This window comes from Dama dama, chromosome 21, assembly GCF_033118175.1.
Source record: "Dama dama isolate Ldn47 chromosome 21, ASM3311817v1, whole genome shotgun sequence".
NCBI classification, from domain to species: domain Eukaryota; kingdom Metazoa; phylum Chordata; class Mammalia; order Artiodactyla; family Cervidae; genus Dama; species Dama dama.
Window position 1 is genome coordinate 78,569,289 of NC_083701.1, and position 21,256 is coordinate 78,590,544.

At 44.7% G+C, this 21,256-nt stretch overlaps 1 protein-coding gene across 6 annotated transcripts in view; it reads left to right on the forward strand.

Annotated features, from left to right (window-relative positions):
- The window catches only part of COL14A1 (collagen type XIV alpha 1 chain), a 224,796-nt gene that overhangs the window by 87,905 nt on the left and 115,635 nt on the right, over positions 1–21,256 (forward strand). For all 6 annotated transcript variants that reach the window (XM_061123880.1, XM_061123879.1, XM_061123883.1 and 3 more), the window contains exons 16-22: positions 1,400–1,539; positions 2,245–2,377; positions 3,580–3,642; positions 7,113–7,264; positions 13,716–13,845; positions 16,283–16,405; positions 17,985–18,134. In XM_061123880.1, coding sequence (XP_060979863.1) covers positions 1,400–1,539; positions 2,245–2,377; positions 3,580–3,642; positions 7,113–7,264; positions 13,716–13,845; positions 16,283–16,405; positions 17,985–18,134 — 891 coding nt within the window. The remainder of the gene's footprint in view (positions 1–1,399; positions 1,540–2,244; positions 2,378–3,579; positions 3,643–7,112; positions 7,265–13,715; positions 13,846–16,282; positions 16,406–17,984; positions 18,135–21,256) is intronic.

The following is a 21,256-nucleotide window of genomic DNA, read 5'->3' on the forward strand; positions in this document are numbered from 1 at the left end:
ACCGGAGATTGAATCCTGGCCCCCTGTGTGCAGAGCGCAGAGTCTCAGCTACTGGGCCATGAGGGAAGTCCCAAGAGATTGCATTTTAATTTTTGTTTATTTTATACTATTATTACCCAATGAGTGATATTAGCTGAGTAGAATGCCTACTGGTTAATTATTTTCTCTCAAAGCAAAGAGTGATAGAACCACCTAAGTTCTAAAAGGTCTTTGCTAAATAAAAGTGCACTGTTTTCTTCCTAATCTCACAGTTTCTTTTGTTCTAGCGACATAAAGTTTTCACATTTCTTCCACTGATATATGTGTATATTAATTGAACTTCTGAAATTACAGCTCTTCAACAGTTTTTGGCCTACCTACAAAAATGACAGTTACATTCCATTTAACCTAATGCCTCAATCTATAGCCAATTAGGTATTTTCATGCTGCTTGGCAATAGTCATACAACAATATGGCATATTTAAAATACTAAAATAAAAAATAAAGCATGAATGCACTGTTTTTCTTTTCTGTATATACCCTGTAGTTGTTCAATAAATGTAACATATTTTTTTATGCCTCTTGGTGGAAAAATTCTGTTGTTTGCTTTCTGGACTTATTAATTGCACTTGGAAACAAATTTAGTGAGAAGGTAATTTGGAGAGAGATGAGAAATAAGGGGGATTGAGAAATAATGTTCACAGAAAAAAGTTCAGTGATTTGGCAAAATCTCCCAAAGGCTAACTCTAGTTGGAATTCTCTTGATATCCTGTCAAAGAGTTTTAAAACCTCTGATTTCAAATAGTAAAAATCAATGAGTTACAATTCACTTTGGGTGTAATTAGATGTTACAGTCTTTGTTGTATATCCCAGAAGCGTGTAAACAGTGTAATAGTGGATGTCTGATAAATGATATTTCAGTTTGATGGCAGCCATATGTACAAAATTAAAAGGATGATTGTTCTTCGCTAGGATTTAACTTATTACTAAAGAGTGATTCAGGCATAAGAAGCAATAAAGCTAGAAGTGTCATTTCTCAGGCTTCTGAGGCATCATTTTATTAATTTCTTCAAAATACTTGGAAAACAGTATCTTTGTAAAATAATGAATATGGCACTCTTATTTTTTTATAATTAATGAAAAGAGCCAAATAGAGACTCCAAGAGTTCTGGAAAGTACTGGAGAGCTGTAAAAGTCTGCTGTGTCCCTGGTCTCCCTAACTTACACTGTGGGTGAAGACTGGAGACAGAAACCCGAGCCCACACTGACTGATTGGCTCTGCTTTCCCCACTTCTGTGTGCTTTCCTGAAACGCGGGATTTGCCAGAGCCTTCTCTACCTGGGGCCCCCGGCGAGCTGCTTGAGTTACGGGCCTCTTACCTTCTCAGTTCCCTAACAGAATCTCCCTCCTTGGCTTACAGAGGACGTTCCGGCCCAGCAGTACTTGGAAATTGATGAGGTGACAACAGACAGTTTCAGGGTGAGCTGGCACCCGCTCTCGGCGGATGAAGGGCAGCACAAGCTGATGTGGATCCCAGTCTACGGGGGCAGGACCGAAGAAGTGAGTGGTCTGAGGTCGAAAAGTACTCCAGGGCGTTTTAGCTGGATTCCCTGGCGGCTCAGCGATAAAGAATCCGCCTGCAGTGCAGGAAACACGGGGTCGATCCCTGGGTCAGGAATATCCCTCAGAGAAGGAAATGGCAACCCCCTCCAGTACTCTTTTCTGGGAAATCCCATGGACCGAGGAGCCTGGTGGGCTACAGTCCATGGGGTCGCAAAGAGTCGGACATGACTTAGCGACTAAATAGCAACAATTTTATTTGGAAGCGAATGCCCACTGCTGACATTTGAGTTGGTTTTTGTATTACAGTACATTGAGAATCCAGAAGGACTCTATACTTTGCATGACCTGGAGTTTTATAAATGTCAAATCATATGATTTTTCTAAGATCAAAATGCATTTTTGTTAGGTCTTTAGTTATATATGTTATATATTTCCAGTAGCTTTGATTTTTCATAAATGACATTTAATAAAACTTCTAAATTGCTGCTTTTGCAATGTTAATCATTCCTTTGCTGAGAGAATTGAAAGGAAAAAAGTCTCTGGTTTGACTTTAAAGTTGAACTCAGTGACCCTGGAGTTCCTTATGCTTAGTTATTTTTTGCTTGCACTCAGGATAGCATCTTTGCTTTTTATTATTTTTTTCTTAACTTTCTCTTCTGTTATTCAAATAAACCTAGTTACTAAGGACCAAATACTTTTCAGGTTGTCCTACAGGAAGACCAAGACTCGTATGTTATTGACGGCCTGGAGCCTGGCACTGAGTATGAAGTCTCCCTGCTGGCTCTATTGGATGATGGAAGTGAGAGTGAGGTGGTGACGGCTGTCGGGACCACACGTAAGTCTCCGTCGGGCCAAGGTGGATTTCACAAGCTCCCACCATTTATTCTGACGCCCTTTTCACCCTTCCGGGTTCCCTGCCCGTCAGCCTTATTCCTGGCTACAGAAACTTTGTCCCTAGAATTCTTCATACATCTTCACCTTTAATGAAATCAATGTGCAGAGCACCTTAGACTCTTGGTCTATCATCATCTGAAGGCAGGGGCCATATCTGTATTGTTCACTGTTATATCCCCAACACCTAACACAATTCTTGGCATATTTTAACTGTGCAATTAATATTTGTTGAATGGAGGAATGGGTGAATGGATGGAAGAATAAATGGATGGATGGATGGATGGATGAAATAATTTATAACTGAATAAATGAGCAAATCAGATAAATGTAGGGCAAAAGTGTCCAAGAGTTTCTGGAAAATCCCAAGTTGATCTTGGTTCCAAAAATCTATTACAAAATTCGCTTGCTGATTCATTCATCCCTTCATTTTTTAAATATGAGGTATTAACCACACATTAAATTGTCTTTGCTTGGGTTCCCTGGAACCAGATTCTGAAATAGAAAATTGCATCCAGAAGGTTTGTTGAAGAGTGTAGTTGGGAGATACATCTGTAAGGAAATAAGGATGAAAGGATAGAGAATAGGGAAAAGCTAAAACTGAGCTCTCCGTGAATTCTGTTTGACATTCTGGATCTGGCATGGCCCTTCTGAGTGGCCCCAGGTTGATTCAAAGGGCCAGGTCTTTGTACCCCATGTCATTGGAGTAGGCCATCCCCTGATAGAGTCTGCAGTCTCAGGGAAGGCAAGTCCCAGAGGTCTGAGCCAGTCTTCTAGAAGCTGCTGGCTGAGCATGTTGACCTCAAAGAGGGAATCTGAGCAAATAGCTCTTCTATCCTCTGGTTGCCCAGTGTGGATACAGAAATAGCATATGCACTTCGTATTGTCTGCCTTGCTGGTCCTGCTTGGCAGGCCCTTAGAACTGTTTAATTTCCTTTAATCACCATGATTATGCCCCATTTCAAAGAGGACTTCACACTCTTATAGATGTAATTCAATATGATGGCAGGTATCTGTGATTAGAAACTAACTTCTTTGGGTTTTAGTTTCCTTCTCTGCCTTTTCTTTGAAAACTCTAAAATGCTATACACAAATGCACAGAGTTATCATCATTAGAGAATTTTAAAGTCATGAATACTTTTTTAGTTGACAGTTTTTGGACAGAACCCCCTACGACTGAAGAAGCACCTACCAGGCCTGTGACATCAGGTAAGAGCAAATGGAAGCCCGTGTCCCCGTGAGCAGAGTCTGTTCTCAGCAGAAGCTGTGCTGTCCCAGTTTTCTCTGATGCATATTGTTGTTAGGGACGGGGCGTGCAGGTTCGAATTTCAGTCCTCTTAGAACTCGCCACCTCCTCTTATCCCTGAGTGCCCATCGGTCCTGAGTCTGCTCATCTTTGTCCCTGTGGCGCTCTCTCTGTTTCCCATCTTCTTCTTGGCTTTCCATCTAATCGTTTAGAGGATGTTAGCGTGAGCAGCCCCAGCAGTCTCCTCTGCTTTTGAGCTCAGTGGCTTCTCCTGCTGCCGTCTGTTGGGAATTGTTCACATCACGGCGTCTGTGCATTTCCGAGGGTGGCTGAGACCTGGCTGGTGTACGGGTTTCCATAAGTTATTTCCTCTCTCAATAACTTCCCCTCCGTTACCATACAGCACCCGCCTGGCTGTCAGAGTCAGCTAGATACAAGTCTGATGACATTTATTTCCTGACTTAAAACCTTTCAGTGGACCTCCATTATCATTCACTAATTCATCCGTTCACTGATTGATTCATTCTTCAGTTCATCTTTTTACTGAGCCCTTCTGCATATGCCCTGATCTCTCCCATAACATCCCGAATGCTTCCTGGTCAGACCCCGTGTCTCTTCCTGGCTTCAACCATAGCAGTGCCTTTCAGGCTTCCCCATATCCTCCTGCTGTCTAGAGCTCCTCCTCCTGAAGGGGAGACGTTGCGCTCTGTACCCACACCCCCTCCCCTCCCCCAGTTTTGCCCAGGAAGGTCCTTCCTCTGCCCACGCTGTGACAGGTCACTGTTTCTGTCGAGTTAAGCATTTGTGTCTAGAGGCCTGACACCGTCTAACATACAGGAGAAGTTCAGTGATGGCTGAATGCAGTAAATGCGTGAAGAGAGGAGTCAGTGGAGGTGGAGAGTTTGGAAGGGAGTTAGTACGAGAGGGAGAAGAGGAGATGGGACAAATGAGAGCCGTCGCTGTGGGAGACGAGAGGAAGCGGAACAGAGAGCGCAGATGGAGGCGGAGAGACCCTGAGGAAGGGTAGAGTCCACGCGGGCTGAGCGCAGATGGAGGCAGAGAAATTGGGGAGGAAGGTAGCGTCCACGCGGGCTGAGCGCAGATAGAGGCGGATAGACCCCAGAGGAAGGGTAGCGTCCCCGCGGGCTGAGCGCAGATGGAGGCGGAGAGACCCTGAGGAAGGGTAGCGTCCCCGCGGGCTGAGCGCAGATGGAGGCGGAGAGACCCCAGAGGAAGGGTAGCGTCCCCGCGGGCTGAGCGCAGATGGAGGCGGAGAGACCCTGAGGAAGGGTAGCGTCCCCGCGGGCTGAGCGCAGATGGAGGCGGAGAGACCCCGAGGAAGGGTAGCGTCCCCGCGGGCTGAGCGCAGATGGAGGCGGAGAGACCCCAGAGGAAGGGTAGAGTCCACGCGGGCTGAGCGCAGATGGAGGCGGAGAGACCCTGAGGAAGGGTAGAGTCCACGCGGGCTGAGCGCAGATGGAGGCGGAGAGATCCCGGAGGAAGGGTAGAGTCCACGCGGGCTGAGCGCAGATGGAGGCGGAGAGACCCTGAGGAAGGGTAGAGTCCACGCGGGCTGAGCGCAGATGGAGGCAGAGAAATTAGGGAGGAAGGTAGCGTCCACGCGGGCTGAGCGCAGATAGAGGCGGATAGACCCCAGAGGAAGGGTAGCATCCCCGCGGGCTGAGCGCAGATGGAGGCGGAGAGACCCCAGAGGAAGGGTAGAGTCCACGCGGGCTGAGCGCAGATGGAGGCGGAGAGATCCCGGAGGAAGGGTAGAGTCCACGCGGGCTGAGCGCAGATGGAGGCGGAGAGACCCTGAGGAAGGGTAGAGTCCACGCGGGCTGAGCGCAGATGGAGGCGGAGAGACCCTGAGGAAGGGTAGAGTCCACGCGGGCTGAGCGCAGATGGAGGCGGAGAAACCCTGAGGAAGGGTAGCATCCCCGCGGGCTGAGCGCAGATGGAGGCGGAGAGACCCCAGAGGAAGGGTAGAGTCCACGCGGGCTGAGCGCAGATGGAGGCGGAGAGACCCCAGAGGAAGGGTAGAGTCCACGCGGGCTGAGCGCAGATGGAGGCGGAGAGACCCTGAGGAAGGGTAGAGTCCACGCGGGCTGAGCGCAGATGGAGGCGGAGAGACCCTGAGGAAGGGTAGAGTCCACGCGGGCTGAGCGCAGATGGAGGCGGAGAGACCCTGAGGAAGGGTAGAGTCCACGCGGGCTGAGCGCAGATGGAGGCGGAGAGACCCTGAGGAAGGGTAGAGTCCACGCGGGCTGAGCGCAGATGGAGGCAGAGAAATTAGGGAGGAAGGTAGCGTCCACGCGGGCTGAGCGCAGATAGAGGCGGATAGACCCCAGAGGAAGGGTAGCATCCCCGCGGGCTGAGCGCAGATGGAGGCGGAGAGACCCCAGAGGAAGGGTAGCGTCCCCGCGGGTTGAGTGCAGATGAAGGCGGAGAGACCCTGAGGAAGGGTAGCATCCCCGCGGGCTGAGCGCAGATGGAGGCGGAGAGATCCCGGAGGAAGGGTAGCATCCCCGCGGGCTGAGCGCAGATGGAGGCGGAGAGACCCCAGAGGAAGGGTAGCATCCCCGCGGGTTGAGTGCAGATGAAGGCGGAGAGACCCTGAGGAAGGGTAGCATCCCCGCGGGCTGAGCGCAGATGGAGGCGGAGAGACCCCAGAGGAAGGGTAGCGTCCCCGCGGGTTGAGTGCAGATGAAGGCGGAGAGACCCTGAGGAAGGGTAGCATCCCCGCGGGCTGAGCGCAGATGGAGGCGGAGAGACCCTGAGGAAGGGTAGCGTCCCCGCGACCTGCGCGGATCGAGGCCGCCGCGGTGGGAGAGGTGTGCTTCGAGTGACGAGTGTTAATAGGAGGAACGGCCAGGGAACGCTCCTGGAGCTCCAGCACTGAAGACCCTGTCTCCCAGGGCAGGGCTGTGGGTCTGAGTCCTGGTTGGGGACATGCTGCGGCCAACATCGTTTAAGAAATCCAGTAATAGAAAGAGATGAGCAGGCAACGGGCTGTGTGTGTCGGTGCTGCCTTGAACACGGAGCTCGGCCACGTGGGCTCCTGGCCCTGCTTCTCCGGGTCAGGCTGACATGAGTTCTCACCATCGTGCCCCACTCGGGGCTCCCCTTCGCGTTTCCTGGCCTAAGAGCTGCTCCCCCGTCCCCTACACCAGTGGACACAAAGCGCTGGTGGTTTTGAGGGGTCCACGGACTCACCTTGAAAGCATCTTTTAAACCCATTTTTATTTGCGATCAGTCGGTGTCCAGCTCCCCCATTAACCACTGAAGCTGAGCAGTTCTTGCTTCACCTGGGTCTGCATAATGGAGATGTATTTACTGATGCTTGTTGCCATGTCCAAAGATCACCTCTGTGGCTCATTTTGGAGTAGGATGGATGAAAAGTTCTTTAAATCCGTGGTTGTGTCTGTTCCAGTTTTCCGCACCGGAATCAGAAACCTGGTGGTAGATGATGAGACCACTTCTAGCCTGCGGGTAGCATGGGACATTTCAGACAGCAGCGTGCAGCAGTTCAGGGTGACCTACCTGACTGCTCAAGGGGACCCAGCGGAGGAAGTGCTGGGAACGGTGTGTATCACGCAGCTGATGAGCCGCTTGCGTCCCCTGACTAACCAGGCCAACGCGCTGAGAATGCACGCTTTACGCTCATTTCTTCATCTCTCTGGAAACTAATCTTTCTGTTTGACCCAAACTTGATGACTTTTCTATCTCTGAAACTGGCTCCATCTCTGTAACCTGTTTTAAATAGATAAAGCATCTGAACCTTCTTTACCTCTTTGCTTCTGTTGCCTTGACAGCTTGTTAGAGCACAAAAATTGGGTCATAAATAGTCCATTATACAGTTGTCTCTGTGCATGTGTGTGTGTGAGTGTGTGTATACTTCTGATATATAAACTTTTAATATATAAACACATATATATACACATATATAATTTTTGATGTTGGGAATCTGATTAAAAGGTTCAGCAAAACATAACTCAAAGGTCTTCTTTACGTACTTGAAGTGTTCCTAATAAAATGCCCTCCATTAACAATGAATTGTATTTTTCCCTGACATTGACTCTGCTTGAGCAGATTTATAGTCGTTTCTAATGTATTCTTAATCGTGAGTGTCTTCCTGAGGGATTTAGATTTTTGTGTGTTTTCTTTGTTTTATTTCAATTTTTTTTTCTCTGTTGAAAACCTGGGTACCCTCTTTTTAAACTAAGAAATGAAGTGTTTTCATTTTTAAAATTTAAAAAATCATATAATTTTTATAGGTTACTTTTCATTTAGTTAGTACAAAATATTGGCTACATTCCCTGTGTTGTACACTATATCTTTGAGCCTGTCTTACAACAATGAGTAACATTATTATCCTTTCTTTCTCTTCCTCACTTATAAAGCCTTTGATGGAAAATTATTTGTATTTTTATGATACATAAACAATTGTTTGAGCTCAAGATTCTCTCAGGAAAGTACTTAATTTCAGGCTGATGGATGAATTGCCATAATACACAGTGATAACACAGTGGGCAATAACCACGTCCACTGTGAATAACCAGAAGGTCCATGGAGTTGGTCTGGGAGCAATTTTGGAAAGTTAATGGACACTTGAATAAAACAGGTTGAATTATAAATTCACTCAGATTATAGATTTCAAATGATCAACAATTGGAACATACCAAAAAGTTAAAATTGTGCTTAACCATGGTAACTAAAGATATAATTTGGATGTTTCATTTTTTCCTGTTATTGTCCTCATATTTTAATCTAGTTCCTAAAATGAAACCCATAAAAACTTCCCAAAGTGAGACTTTTGTTTTTTGCTTTTTGTTTCTACTCTTTCCAAGAAACACATTAAGCTTCTTGCGAAATATTCCCACTAATTTGGAATGAGTTACAGTTTAATCTCATGCATGCACTTGTAAGCCATACAAGGTAAAATAATAATAATATTTACTTTGGATTGTCTCTAGATAATTTTCCCTTTGCTAGTTTCTTTCATTTCACACTGTTTATTTTGAAACACTTGGACACCTAGATGAAGGAATAAAAGATCAAAAGTCTTCAACACATATGTGCCCCAGTTAAACAAATCTGTAATAAAAATGAAAAATATTGATAAAATTTGATGGTAATTATTTACTATGCAGAAGTATGTTTGCTATGCAAAAGAAAGTATTTTAGAATTTTTTAACTATCAAGCCCCTTTGGTGAATTCCAATGAAATAGAATTTGTGCACTCTTAATTTACAGACATATTTTCTGGGACTCTACTGGGTAGTAGTTGAGAATTTATATCTGTGTTTTATAAAACATTACTGCTATATAAATGTAATATATTATTATTGGAAACAGAAAGTGTGTGCATTTAGATTATAAAACAAAGGTAAGTCAGACACTCGAACTATATTATTAATAGTTCCCACACACCAAATGAATATCTTAAATATTTTCTTTTTTTTTTATTTTTTAAAGTATAATCGATTTACAGTGTTATATTAGTTTTTGCTCTGCCGCAGAGTGATTCAGTCACACACACGTGCGCGCATACACACACGCGCGTGCGCACACACACGCACACATACACGCGCTCACATGCGCGCACGCACACACGCACGCGTGCACACGCACAAGCACACACGCGTGCACACACGCACACTCATGCGCACACACAAGCACACATGCGCATATGCACACACAAGCACACATGCGCATATGCACACACACACGTGCACACACACACGCTGTTTTCCATATGGTTTCTCACCCTTGCGCTGTGCAGCCGGACCTGGTTTATCCATCCCTTATCTAACAGCTGATGTCCACTAACTCCAGCCTCGGCTCGACCCCTCCCTCAGCCCTCGCCCCCTGACAACCACAGGTCTGTTCTCTGCGTCTGTGAGACTGTTCACATCAGGTGAGTTCAGCCAAATGAATGTCTGAAAATAATGAGGCTGACCGGGGAAGACAGACGGCTTAAACATATTATAAATGTGGGAAAGGAAATGTGTCCGGGTAAGAGAAATGCCTCTTACCACCTTTCCAAACTTTCTTTCACTATAAAACCTTATTAAATTTATGCAAGGAAATGACAAGATAACGTACTGAAGTTGAAGAATAGTATAGATATATCATAAACCAAATTCAAGCTTTAATATATATAAAACAAGGGGAATTAAATTTACAATTGAGGTTAAGTGAAATATTTCTATATTTTCTAAGCATAATCAAATCTACCAAATATTCCCAATAAAAAGCTTTTAAACCCTTAGAAAGTAAAGCTCCCTGTCAAATATTTCATAGAGATTGACTTTCAGCTCTGCTCAGAAATGGAGCCGTGGCAATGACCTTGCCCTGACCTTTGTTGTCAGCGGTGGGAGGTCTCACATCTTTATTTGTGAAAGGCTGGCCAAGATTCCAGACTTTTCTGGATCCTACATGAAAAATCTAAAACTGTGTACTGAATTTTAAGTTGAATTTTAAGTTTAATTCTATAGCAGGATAGTCAGAATGTAGGTCAGCCTCCTACAAGATAAGCTTGATATTAACATTAAGCTTTTAGAAACATTTATAGCTATTTGACATTGCTGGAATGTTCAAGGATATGATCATATGTTCTAGCAATTTTGTTTTATTATATTTTATAAGAATACTGATTTTCAGGGATTGGGATTAAAACAACAGCACCAACCCCACCTAATCCTTCACCATAGAAAGCATGAGAATCACTTTATAGAGACAGAACTTTCTAAGACAGCGGCAAAATGAGGCATGGGGATCCTCTGTCTACTGTGGAAACCGCTTGCTGGATGATGAGCAGTTCTGACGAGCTTTGAGCAATGATGGAGCTAGATACGGAGTAGCATATTTGAAAAACTAAAAATGTGACGTTTACTGGTTAGATTTGCATCCCATTTAACCATGAGTATCTTTTATAGAATTGTTTCATGAACAAAACCATCATCTGCTATGTATGTAGCATCTGTTTTTAATGGGTGCCCATCTCTCTAAAAAAGTTCTCCTGGAGTGTAGTCGATTTACAGGGCGGCGTTAGTTTCAGTTACAGCAAAGCGATTTGGTTACACGTGGGCGTATATTCATTCCTTTTCAGATTCTTTTCCCACATAGATTATTACAGAATATTAAGTGAGGCTCCCTGGGCTGTGCGGTAGGGACTCTGGTTACCTATTTTATATAGAGTAGTGTGTGTATATTAATCTCAAGTTCCTAATTTATCCCCCCCCTCCATGTTTCCCTTTTGGTAACTGTAAGTTTGTTTTCAAAATCTGTGAGCCTTTATGGTTTGTAAATAAGGTAATATATATCATTTTTAAAAATTAGATTCCACATATGAGTGATATCATATGATATTTGTCTTTCTCTGTCTGACTTGCTTCACTCAGTATGATAGATAATCTCTAGGTCCATCCATAATGTTGCAAATGGTGTTATTTTTATGACTGAGTAATATTCCTTCACATATATGTACCGTATCTTCTTTACCCATTCCTCTGTCCGTGGACATTAGGTCGCTTCCACGTCCTGGCTGTTGTAAATAGTGCTGCAGTGAACACTGGGATCCATGTGTCTTTTCAAGTTGTGGTTTGCTCCGGGTGTATGCTCAGGAGTAGGATTGCTGGGTCATATGGTAGTTCTATTTTAGTTTGTTAGGGAAACTCCAGACTGTTCTCCGTAGCTACTGCACAAATTTACATTCCCATCGACAGTGCAGAAGCGTTCCCTTTGCCCTGCACCCTCTCCAGCATTTATTGTTTATAGATTTTATGATGATGTCCATTCTGACCGGTAGTGTGAGTTGTTACCTAATTGTCATTTTGATTTGCATTTCTCTAATAATTAGGGATGTTGAGCATCTTTTTATGTGCTTCTTGGCCATCCATATGTCATTTTTGGAGAAATGTCTATTTAGATCTTCTGAGTGGGTGCTCATCTTTACCTTGCTTTGTGCAAACAAGCAGAGGTTAAGTAGAAGGAACTTTGCATACCCAAGAGAATATTTATGTCTTATTCTTGGGAATGGGTATCACGAGGATAAAGAGGTTTTCATAGTACAGTCAGGTGGAACAGAGGGCAGTGGTTAAAAAAAGGCTCAGACCAGATATTCAGGATTTCAATATGGCGTTTTTGTGTGTGGGTGTTCAGTTGCTCAGTTGTGTCCAGTTCTTTGCAGCACTATGGACTGTGGCCCACCAGGCTCCTCTGTCCATGGGATTCTCCAAGCAAGAATACTGGAGTGGGTTGCCTTCTCCAGGGGTCTTCCCGACCCAGGGATGGAACTTGCATCTCCTGCATTGCAGGCAGATTCTTTACCACTGAGCCACCTGGGACACCCATGGCTTTTTTTTTACCCAATAGCTATATAACTCTCAGTTTCCTCATCTATAAAATGAGAGTAATGATACTTCTTACCTCAAACTTCTGTAGTGAAGAGCAAGTGAGTTACTGCATTCAGATACTTAGAGCAGTGCTTGGCAGATAACAACAGCCAGCCAAGTGAGCACTATTGTTATAAACCACAGAAACCGGGCCCTGGCAGGGTAAACGAGCCCTGCAGGACGGTCCCACTGCTTCCGGTACCCTGCAGGCTAAATCTGATTGGTCCCGAGTCCATGTGCTCAGTTTGAGAGGTGACCTTATATAAGGAACATCAGCATGGGTGGTTAGATAGGCAGGCAGCTTGGAATCAAAGCCCAGGCTCTGGGCTCCAGAGGGTTATATTGAAAAGAAATGCCCAAAAGGAAGCTACATGGATGGGTAAGACTAGACAGGACAACCGCGATTCTTTTTTAACGTCTTAACGCAGGGTTTTCCAGCTCCTTGAGCCCCTTGTGTAAAATCTCCCTCCTGGGACTGCATGGGTACCATCCTGGATAATCAGTGTCATTCCATATGAGGAGCAAAATCATATTGCTTTAGTATAAATCACCTAATGCAGACTTCCTCTTTTTATATTAACCCCCCAACCCCGGCTGCTTTTAGAGCTTTGCAATATCTTAGCAACAGCTGCTTCTGAGTTCAGCTCGAGGCTTTCTAGGGCTTATTTCATGATTTATAGGTTCCTTCCCTCATCCAGAAGTAGACAGCCGCCCTTTGCCTGCTGGCATTTTACCCAGCTCTTGAGTCCAAAACCATCTCCAGCTGTCCCAGTCTTGTGACTCCCTTAAACTTGTTTGGGTCAGTTCTTACATCCTAGCATTTTTTTCCAGCCATGATGAAGTCTTTTAAATGGCCCAGAAATGTGCCAGCATCTAATTGCTGAAGCCTGTGGAGAAAGTTTTGTGGCCTTAGTATTAAGAACATGTGGCTTTTCTGGTCCTTATATTCTTTTAGGGATGGCAGGATTCGCCACATGGAACGTTGCACTAATGTGTGGGTGGTGTCCACCCCACTGCTGTGTTTTAGTTTTTGCAGCCTTTAGAGTCAGAGGAATGGTGATTTCAGATTGAGGAAGACATCTCCTTTCAGAAGTAAAAGAAACTGCAACCTTTTTTAGTGTCACTGGTAAATATCTTTCGACTTGGAAATCTGGGATTTAATGTGTGGTTGTGGTGTTCTTGGCTAGCATCCACCCTGAAATACTGGGATTAGATGATCTCTGAACAGGGAGGAGTGGAAGGCTGACTTTTCAAGAGGATATTTAAGTAGAATCAAATGTGCTGTGGAGGCTGTGTTATAGAAGGAACACTCCTAAGCCATAAACACCTGCTTTCCAAAGAGAGGATCGTTTTTTCTTCTGGCTGCTTTACAAATGCTGAAAAGATGTTGAGAGAAGGCTGTTACTGAGCATTCAAGAGCTTCACACTTAAGCCTTCTGCTTTAGTGATTAGATGCTGAGGGCTGCTCTGAGGGGAGCTGCAGAGAGAAATGCTTTCGCATGGATGCCTTCCTCTCATCCCCCTCAAGCACATCTCCCTGCTTCTGATTATCTCAAAGTGCCTTAAGTCCTCCTCTTTAGTAGACCAGCTGGAACACAAGTCTGACCAAGACCATGATCCTTTGCTTTTCTCTTCAGATTATGGTGCCTGGAAGCCAGAACACTCTCCTTCTGAAGAATCTGCTCTCTGAGACTGAGTACAAGGTCACGGTGACGCCCATCTATGATGACGGAGAAGGGGTCAGTGTCTCTGCCCCTGGAAAAACCTGTGAGTGAAGCTTCCCCCTGGGCTTGCTCGCTAACTAGTTAGGTGGAAATCACTGTCCTCTGTAATTCAACCCAGTAGCTGCAGGGTAGGGGGTGGAAATGGTCTGAAAGTGTCAGTCGCTCACATGTATCCTACTCTTTGCCACCCCATGGACAGTGGCCCGCTAGGCTCCTCTGTCCGTGGAATTCTCCAGGTGAGAATCCTGGAGTGGGTAGCCATTCCCTTCTCCAGGGGAATCTTCACGACCGAGGGACTTAACCTGGGTCCCCTGCATTGTGGGTGGATTCGTTACCATCTGAGCTACCAGGGAAGCCCCGAAAATGGTATAGATGATCTTATTTAAAAAGCAGAAATAGAGACACAGACATTGAGAGAACCAGCGCACGGATACCAGGGCGAGGAGGCAGGGGTGGGATGAGCAGGGAGACTGGGAGTCATGTGCACACACTGCCATGTGTGAGACGCTTAGGTAATGAGCGCCTGCTCCAGAGCTCGGGAGCTCCGCCCAGGCTCTGTGGCGACCGAAATGGGGAGGAAATCCAGGGAAAGGGGATGTGTGTGCACACGGCCGATTCACTTCGCCATGCAGCAGAGATGGACACAGCAGTGTAAAGCAACTCTCCTCCAATAAAAAAGAAAAGAGACAAAGAAGAGCAAAGGGGATTTGGAGAGAGAAAATCTGCTCGGATTCTGTCTTCACACGTTCAAGCTGTGTGACTTCGGGCACATCGCTTCACTGCTCTGGAGTTCCGTTTTCTCGTCTGTAAAACCTAAGACCTGAAAAACAGCCGCATCTCCCTCCTCCAGATCTAACTCCTCCCAAGTGCTGCTGAGTCTCTCAGAGGCCCTCCAGGCCCTGCACGTCCCTCACCTCGCTGCTCGCCCAGCATGTCACACCCGCTCACGCGAGCGCATGCCCACGTCTTCCAGCCCTGTTCCCAGATGCTCTGCTCTCCTCACAGCAGGGAGAAGCTTTTGAAAATCCACACGGTCTCAGGTCTCCCCTCTGTTTCAAGCCACCTGGTGGCTCCCCACGGTCCTCAGCATAAACGCTAGGGTCCTTGCAGGGGCCCTTCAGGCCAAGGTGACCTGGACCCGCTGACCTCTAGGCCCCAGCCAGCCCTCCTTCCCTGCCCTTCCCTGGCTTTCTAAAGCTTGGCTCGGCCTTAGAATATCGACACGAGCCACTCCTGCCAGACTGAATATCCTTTCCCAGAGGTGTGCATTTCTGACTTCTCCTTGTCATTTTGGTCTCAGCTCAGTGCCACCTGCTCAGGCTTTTCTGACCACCCAGGCAGGGCACTCCCATCCTCTCTCATATTATCCTGGGTTTTGTTTGTCCTGTTTTGTTTTTGGTCCCATTGCAGCACAGACTTGGGTGTAAAATAGGCTTAAGGATGTTTTGTACAACATGAGGAATACAGCCACCGTTTTGTCATAATGTAAATGGAAAATAACCTTTAAAAACTGTATACAATTTGTTTAAATGTTTGATTCGCATAATTTATAAAAGAGTTCCATGATGAACACACATATTTATTCAAACAAAAACTTTTGAAGACTATTACTATGGAAATACCATCTATACAATAAAGTTATTTCAAAGGTTGAAATAATTTTGGATGGTCCACTTATTTTAAGCAGTGGTTAACACAACTAAATTCTGTCAACAACAGAGTAAAAATGATAATATCCATTAATGCATAATAGTTTACAAAGATCCTTCATGCAAATAGCTTTCCTGTTTTGATAAAAAATTGATGAATGATGATTAAAATTTCACAGAATATAGGCAATATGAAAGTGTGAAAGTATTAGTCGCTCAGTCATGTCTGGCTCTTTCTGACCCAAGGACTGTAGCCTGCCAGGCTCCTCTGTCCATGGGATTCTCCAGGCAAGAATACTGGAGTGGGTTGCCATTACCTACTCCAGGGGAATCTTCCCAACCCAGGAATTGGACCTGGGTCTTCTGTATTGCAGGCAGATTCTCTACTGTCTGAACCACCAGAGAAGCCCCTAATATGAAGATGGAGGCAAAAGAAAAAAGAAAAATCTTGCCTCTAAGAATTGCTATCACTACTGTTATCTAATCATCCTGGATATGATAGTGCAACAGAGAGATGTGTGACAGAAATGTTTTCATAAACACTACTCACTTCAGCATTGCTTAAAAGTGACTGAAGAAAAAGCAGCCCGAATTTCATTGAGTGAACTGCTGACTTCAGATAAAAGTGTTTTACCACAAGAGCAATTATTTTCTATTATGTAATATTTAACATTGCCATGGATTCTCTAAGTTTTCTGCTTGCTTTAGTGCATTTTCCCTTGTAAGTATTTTTAACCTGTGGGAAGATACATTAGACTCTGTCCGCCGAAAGGTAGGTTGTAAAGGTGGGAACCACTTTAAACCATTTTTTCCATTTTCCTTCCTGCACAGTGCCTCCCTCTGGTCCCCAGAACTTGCGGGTCTCGGAAGAATGGTATAACAGATTGCGCATTACGTGGGACCCCCCGTCTGCCCCCGTGAAGGGCTATAGGATTGTCTACAAACCTGTCAGTGGTAAGTCATGCTTTTGAAAAATATAATCTTTAAAGATAGGCTATTTTTGTTTTTACTTTCCATCATTGGTTTTAAGAAATGGGAAGAGTCTCTTCCCTTTTTTGAAAAAAAAAAAAAAAATGTGTTGAAGTTACCACCTCACCTAAGAAACAGCTGGTATGTTAATAAGCAGAATATATACTTGGTCTACAATTGACCTATCCCTACCCCAGCCAAGGAGCCAGCCAAAGCAGACGTTGACTCCTTAGCAATAAGAGGCTTCTATGGCTTGATGGATCTATAAGCTCTAAACATTTAGACTCTTCAATTTCTAATTCTTCTTCTATCTCTTACTTCTTGGATTAGTTAGAAAAAGTCCATTTACCAACTTCTCAGTCTCCTCATTCTGGAAACTGTGTTAAGGTATTTGTTGTTCAGTCACTAAGTTGTGTCTGACTCTTTGTGACCCCATGGACCGCAGCATGCCAGGCTTCCCTGTCCTTCACTATCTCCTGGAGCTTGCTCAAACTCATGTCCATTGAGTTGATGATGCCATCCAGCCATCTCGTCCTCTGTTACCCCATTCTCCTCCTGTCCTCTGTTCGAAAGCATCAGTTTTTCGGTGCTCAGCCTTCTCTATGGCCCACCTCTCACATCAGTACATGACTACTGGGAAAACCATAACTTTGACTACATGGACCTTTGTCAGCAAAGTGATGTCTCTGCTTTTTAATATGGTATGTAGGTTTGTCATAGCTTTTTTAAAAATATTAATTTATTTATTTAAATTGGAGGCTAATTACTTTACAATATTATAGTGGTTTTTGCCATACATTGACAAGACATGGGACACATGTCATAGCTTTTTGAAAACTAGGTTAAGATGAAAAACTCATCAGATTGAGGAAAACTTAAAAATCATCCTTTGGGTCATTAAAAACCTTTCTGCCCTCAAAAGCACTACGAGTCTCAATTTGTATAGGACATAGCACAGAATATTTTTACTGATCAATCAACGATTCCACTGGGTTGAAACAGAGGTGAAAATGTAAAAGCCCAAAGAAGCAGATGGTCAAGGGCCTTGGAGGAAGAGTGTCCTGTCTGACCTTAAACAGCAGAAGAGGAGCTTTGGAGCCCGTAATGACAGCATATATGGCTGTCCCTTATGTGGCAAGGTGTGGCGTAGTGTCCGTGATAAAATTGGCTGCTGGGGCAACTGAATGCCCTCTGGGGACGAAGCTGGGTGTCTGAGGTGGGTAACTCAGCATGACCTCTGTCTTATCATGTGCCCCAAAGCCCGTGACGTCCTGGCGGCTCTACGTGAAGGCCTCACAGTATGGTGCATGGTGGACGGTGGGGTGAACCAGTTTCTTTGGGTAGTTCTAGGGAAAGAGCTGTATTTAAGAAAAGGACTAGATGCCTTGGAAGAGCGCTAGCCTGGGAGTCAGGGAGGTGGGTAGGTCTTGGGGTGTAACGGGGCGAGTTCCAAGCCCCACTCCATGTGTGTCTCCTAGGCAGTCTGAAGCACAGCGGAATAAGTGCAGTTAGTTCAGAAGTTTCCCTATTCTCTCGTAACTGAAATACACTCTTTGTCCTTCAGTTGCTGGCCCGACACTGGAGACGTTCGTGGGAGCTAACATTAATACCATCGTCATCACAAACCTGCTCAGCGGAATGGACTACAACGTGAAGATATTCGCTTCCCAGGCTGCGGGCTTCAGCGACGCTCTGACCGGCGTGGTGAGAACACGTAAGGCTGACCACTGCCATGTGTGGCTTTGTGCTTTGTTTTCTCTGTAACTTAAGCCCCGCGGCAGCTCGGCGGTCCGTGTCTCTTTTCTCCAGCGTGACCCTTTCTGAATGGTGCCTCATGGAAAGAAAGGTGTGCTCCCTACTCAGAGCTGTGGTTCAGAGTCCTAGTCAGCAGGCAGAATGTCAGAGGCTGGCGTTCAAACATACTTGATGGTGGTGGATGGGATTTCCTTCTGGAAAGTCTTTGTTGGTATTTTTCAAATTAGGTGAAATTTTCCATCCAGCCCATATAACCTGATGCAGTCAAAGCCAGTCCAAGCTGAGCCAGGGGAAATTTGCCTTTTGTCAAAGCCTTTGCCCCTCTCCACCCTCTCACTCCATCCGTTAAAGATACTTGCACCACTCAAAAGACTTCCTTCTCTGTCTTTTAAGGGTTTGCATGCTGTCTGCACACCATCTGGGACTTCTCCTTGGCACACATCACTCACAGACACCCATGGCATAATACAGTGTTTTCCAAACTCCGGCACGTATGTGCCATATTCCTGCTGTTTCTTATGCTTCCACACCATCTGTTTAATATATTTCTTTAAATCAACTTACAGTTTCTTTTTGTTTTTACTTAAATGCTTTCAAAAACCACATAATAACTCTCAACAGAAAACCAGTCTTTTTCATACACATTGCTTCCCTGCTGGCTCAGCTGGTAAAGGATCCGCCTGCAATGCAGGAGACCCGGGCTCGATTCCTGGGTCGGGAAGATCCCCTGGAGGAGGGAAAGGCTACCCACTCCAGTGGGCTTCCCTTGTGGCTTAGCTGGGAAAGAATCTGCCTGCAATGCAGGAGACCCGGGCTCGATTCCTGGGTCGGGAAGATCCCCTGGAGGAGGGAAAGGCTACCCACTCCAGTATTCTGGCCTGGAGATTTCTATGGACCGTATATTCCATGGGGTCGTAAAGAGTTGGACACAACTGAGTAACTTTCACTTTCACTTTAATACACATTAAAGGTAATACATAAATGATCAAAATAAAAATGGTTTGGCTGTCGGATGACTGAAATTACCCCAAGTGTTATCAACAACACACGGCCCACACTTGAGAATGTTAGTCATGGTATAATCAGAAGTATAAACCATAAATCTTCTTATTAGCTAAGGCCTTGAGCAAATAACCTCTCACCTCTCTGAGCCCACATTTTCTCACCCCTAAAATGAAGATATAATATTAATAGTAATAATTATTTATAGACTGTTTGGGAAGACTAAAGAGATAACATATAGAAAGGATCTACTCTATGGTAAGCATTCGACAAATAATCACTTTTATCATTGTAGTAATTGTGCTTTGTGAATTTGGGTCATCTCTCACTGTCATTGCTAATCAAAAAATTATTCCAACAAAAGGGATTTTATAAGGATGAGGCATATATTAGACCAAACCCCATGCCGCCTTTGTCTGGCCTCTCGTGTTTTATATAGGGCCTCAGTTCAGTTCAGCCACTCAGTCATGTCCGACTCTTTGTGACCCCATGGATTGCAGCACGCCAGGCCTCCCTGTCTATCACCAATTCCCGAAGCTTGCTCAAACTCAAGTCCATCAAGTTGGTGATGCCATCCAACCATTTCATTCTCTGTCATTCTCTTCTCTGCCCTTTCATTAGAGGAAGCTTCCTGAATTCATTTTTATGGAAATCTTTAAAATTAAAAAGCTAGATGTGTGATCCATTTAATCTGAAAAGAAATAGTGTCTCTCTTCAACAGGGCTAGGAAGCCTTTGGCCTATGGTCCTTAACTTGTACTTGGCAATTGAAATGATAGTGTAGGTACTATGAGGTGGAAGTGTTAGTCACTTCAGTCGTGTCCGACTCTTTGCGACCCCATGGACTGTAGCCCTCCAGGCTCCTCTGTCCATGGGATTCTTCAGGCCAGAACACTGCAGTGGGTTGCCATGTGCTCCTCCAGGGGATCTTCCCAACCCAGGGATCGAGCCCGGGTCTCCTGCATTGCAGGCGAGTTCTTTACCCTCTGAGCCCCCAGGGAAGCCCGCAGTAGCCTCCAGTGTCCCCGTGTGTTGTGCCATTATCGCCGCCCGACGGCCTTCCTCAGAGACCCTGTGAGTCCCCTGTGCGTTCCCACCGTCATCCCCTCCCCTCCAGTTCATCCTCCTTTTCTCTCAAGGTCTCCCTGCTGTCCGTGCAGGTCCTTCTGTCCCTGATCTTCTCTTGCTCTGTCTCCTCCCTCTTTCTCGTCTCTGTCCTCGTTTCTCTGCTCGCCTCCTTCCGTTTCATCCCTCTTCTCTTCTTTAGTAAATGTGGTGAGTATTCCAAAAGTATTTTAAAATAACAAAAGTATTGAATTGTTTTATCATCTATCCTTAAGGTAAAAATTAGATTGGCTTGCTTTCTCTTTTTCTCCCAAGCATAATAAAACCCTGTAAAATGGAAAATAAATTGATTCATGGTATTTTTAAAATTTAGTGTAGGTATATAAGTCATTGTTGGTTTCCTTTTTTTGTCGGGGGAGAGGGTTTTTTCATTGACTTAGGAAAAATGGTCTTCCTTTGCGGATCAGCAAAAAGGAACAATGTCATGATGCAAATTGTTACTAGTCCAGATTATTTTTATCATCTTGAAAAATAATTTTAAGCTATTTTTAAATTTTATGAAGTGACTGAAAGAAAGAGAAAGTACAAGAGAATGATGTGGATGAAGGCAGAGGTCATAATAAAAAGTAAATATTATTAATTTTCTGCTTTTTCTGCTTGGATCTAAGTGGTAAACACTAAATCCTTAGTCCTCAATTGGAGAAACGGTACTTTTACTGCTTCTTCAAATAAACTCCCTGTGAATAATTTTGATATGTAACTGTGTTCATTCTAAGATTAATAAGAATTCATGTATTTTTAATCATTTTTTCTTTTCTGTGTTAAATCTTTCCTTTTTACATTTTCAAAAATTTGTTCGTTCCCATTCAGTCATGTTTTGAAGGCCAGCATGTGTGAACTGCTCCTGTGTGAGTGATTTATATTTTGTCCTGTTTGATCTTCCGTTTCGTTTAAAGCATGACTTTCTTTCAGTGGTTGATGAGTACATATTGTATTTAACACTTTTGTTATGAAA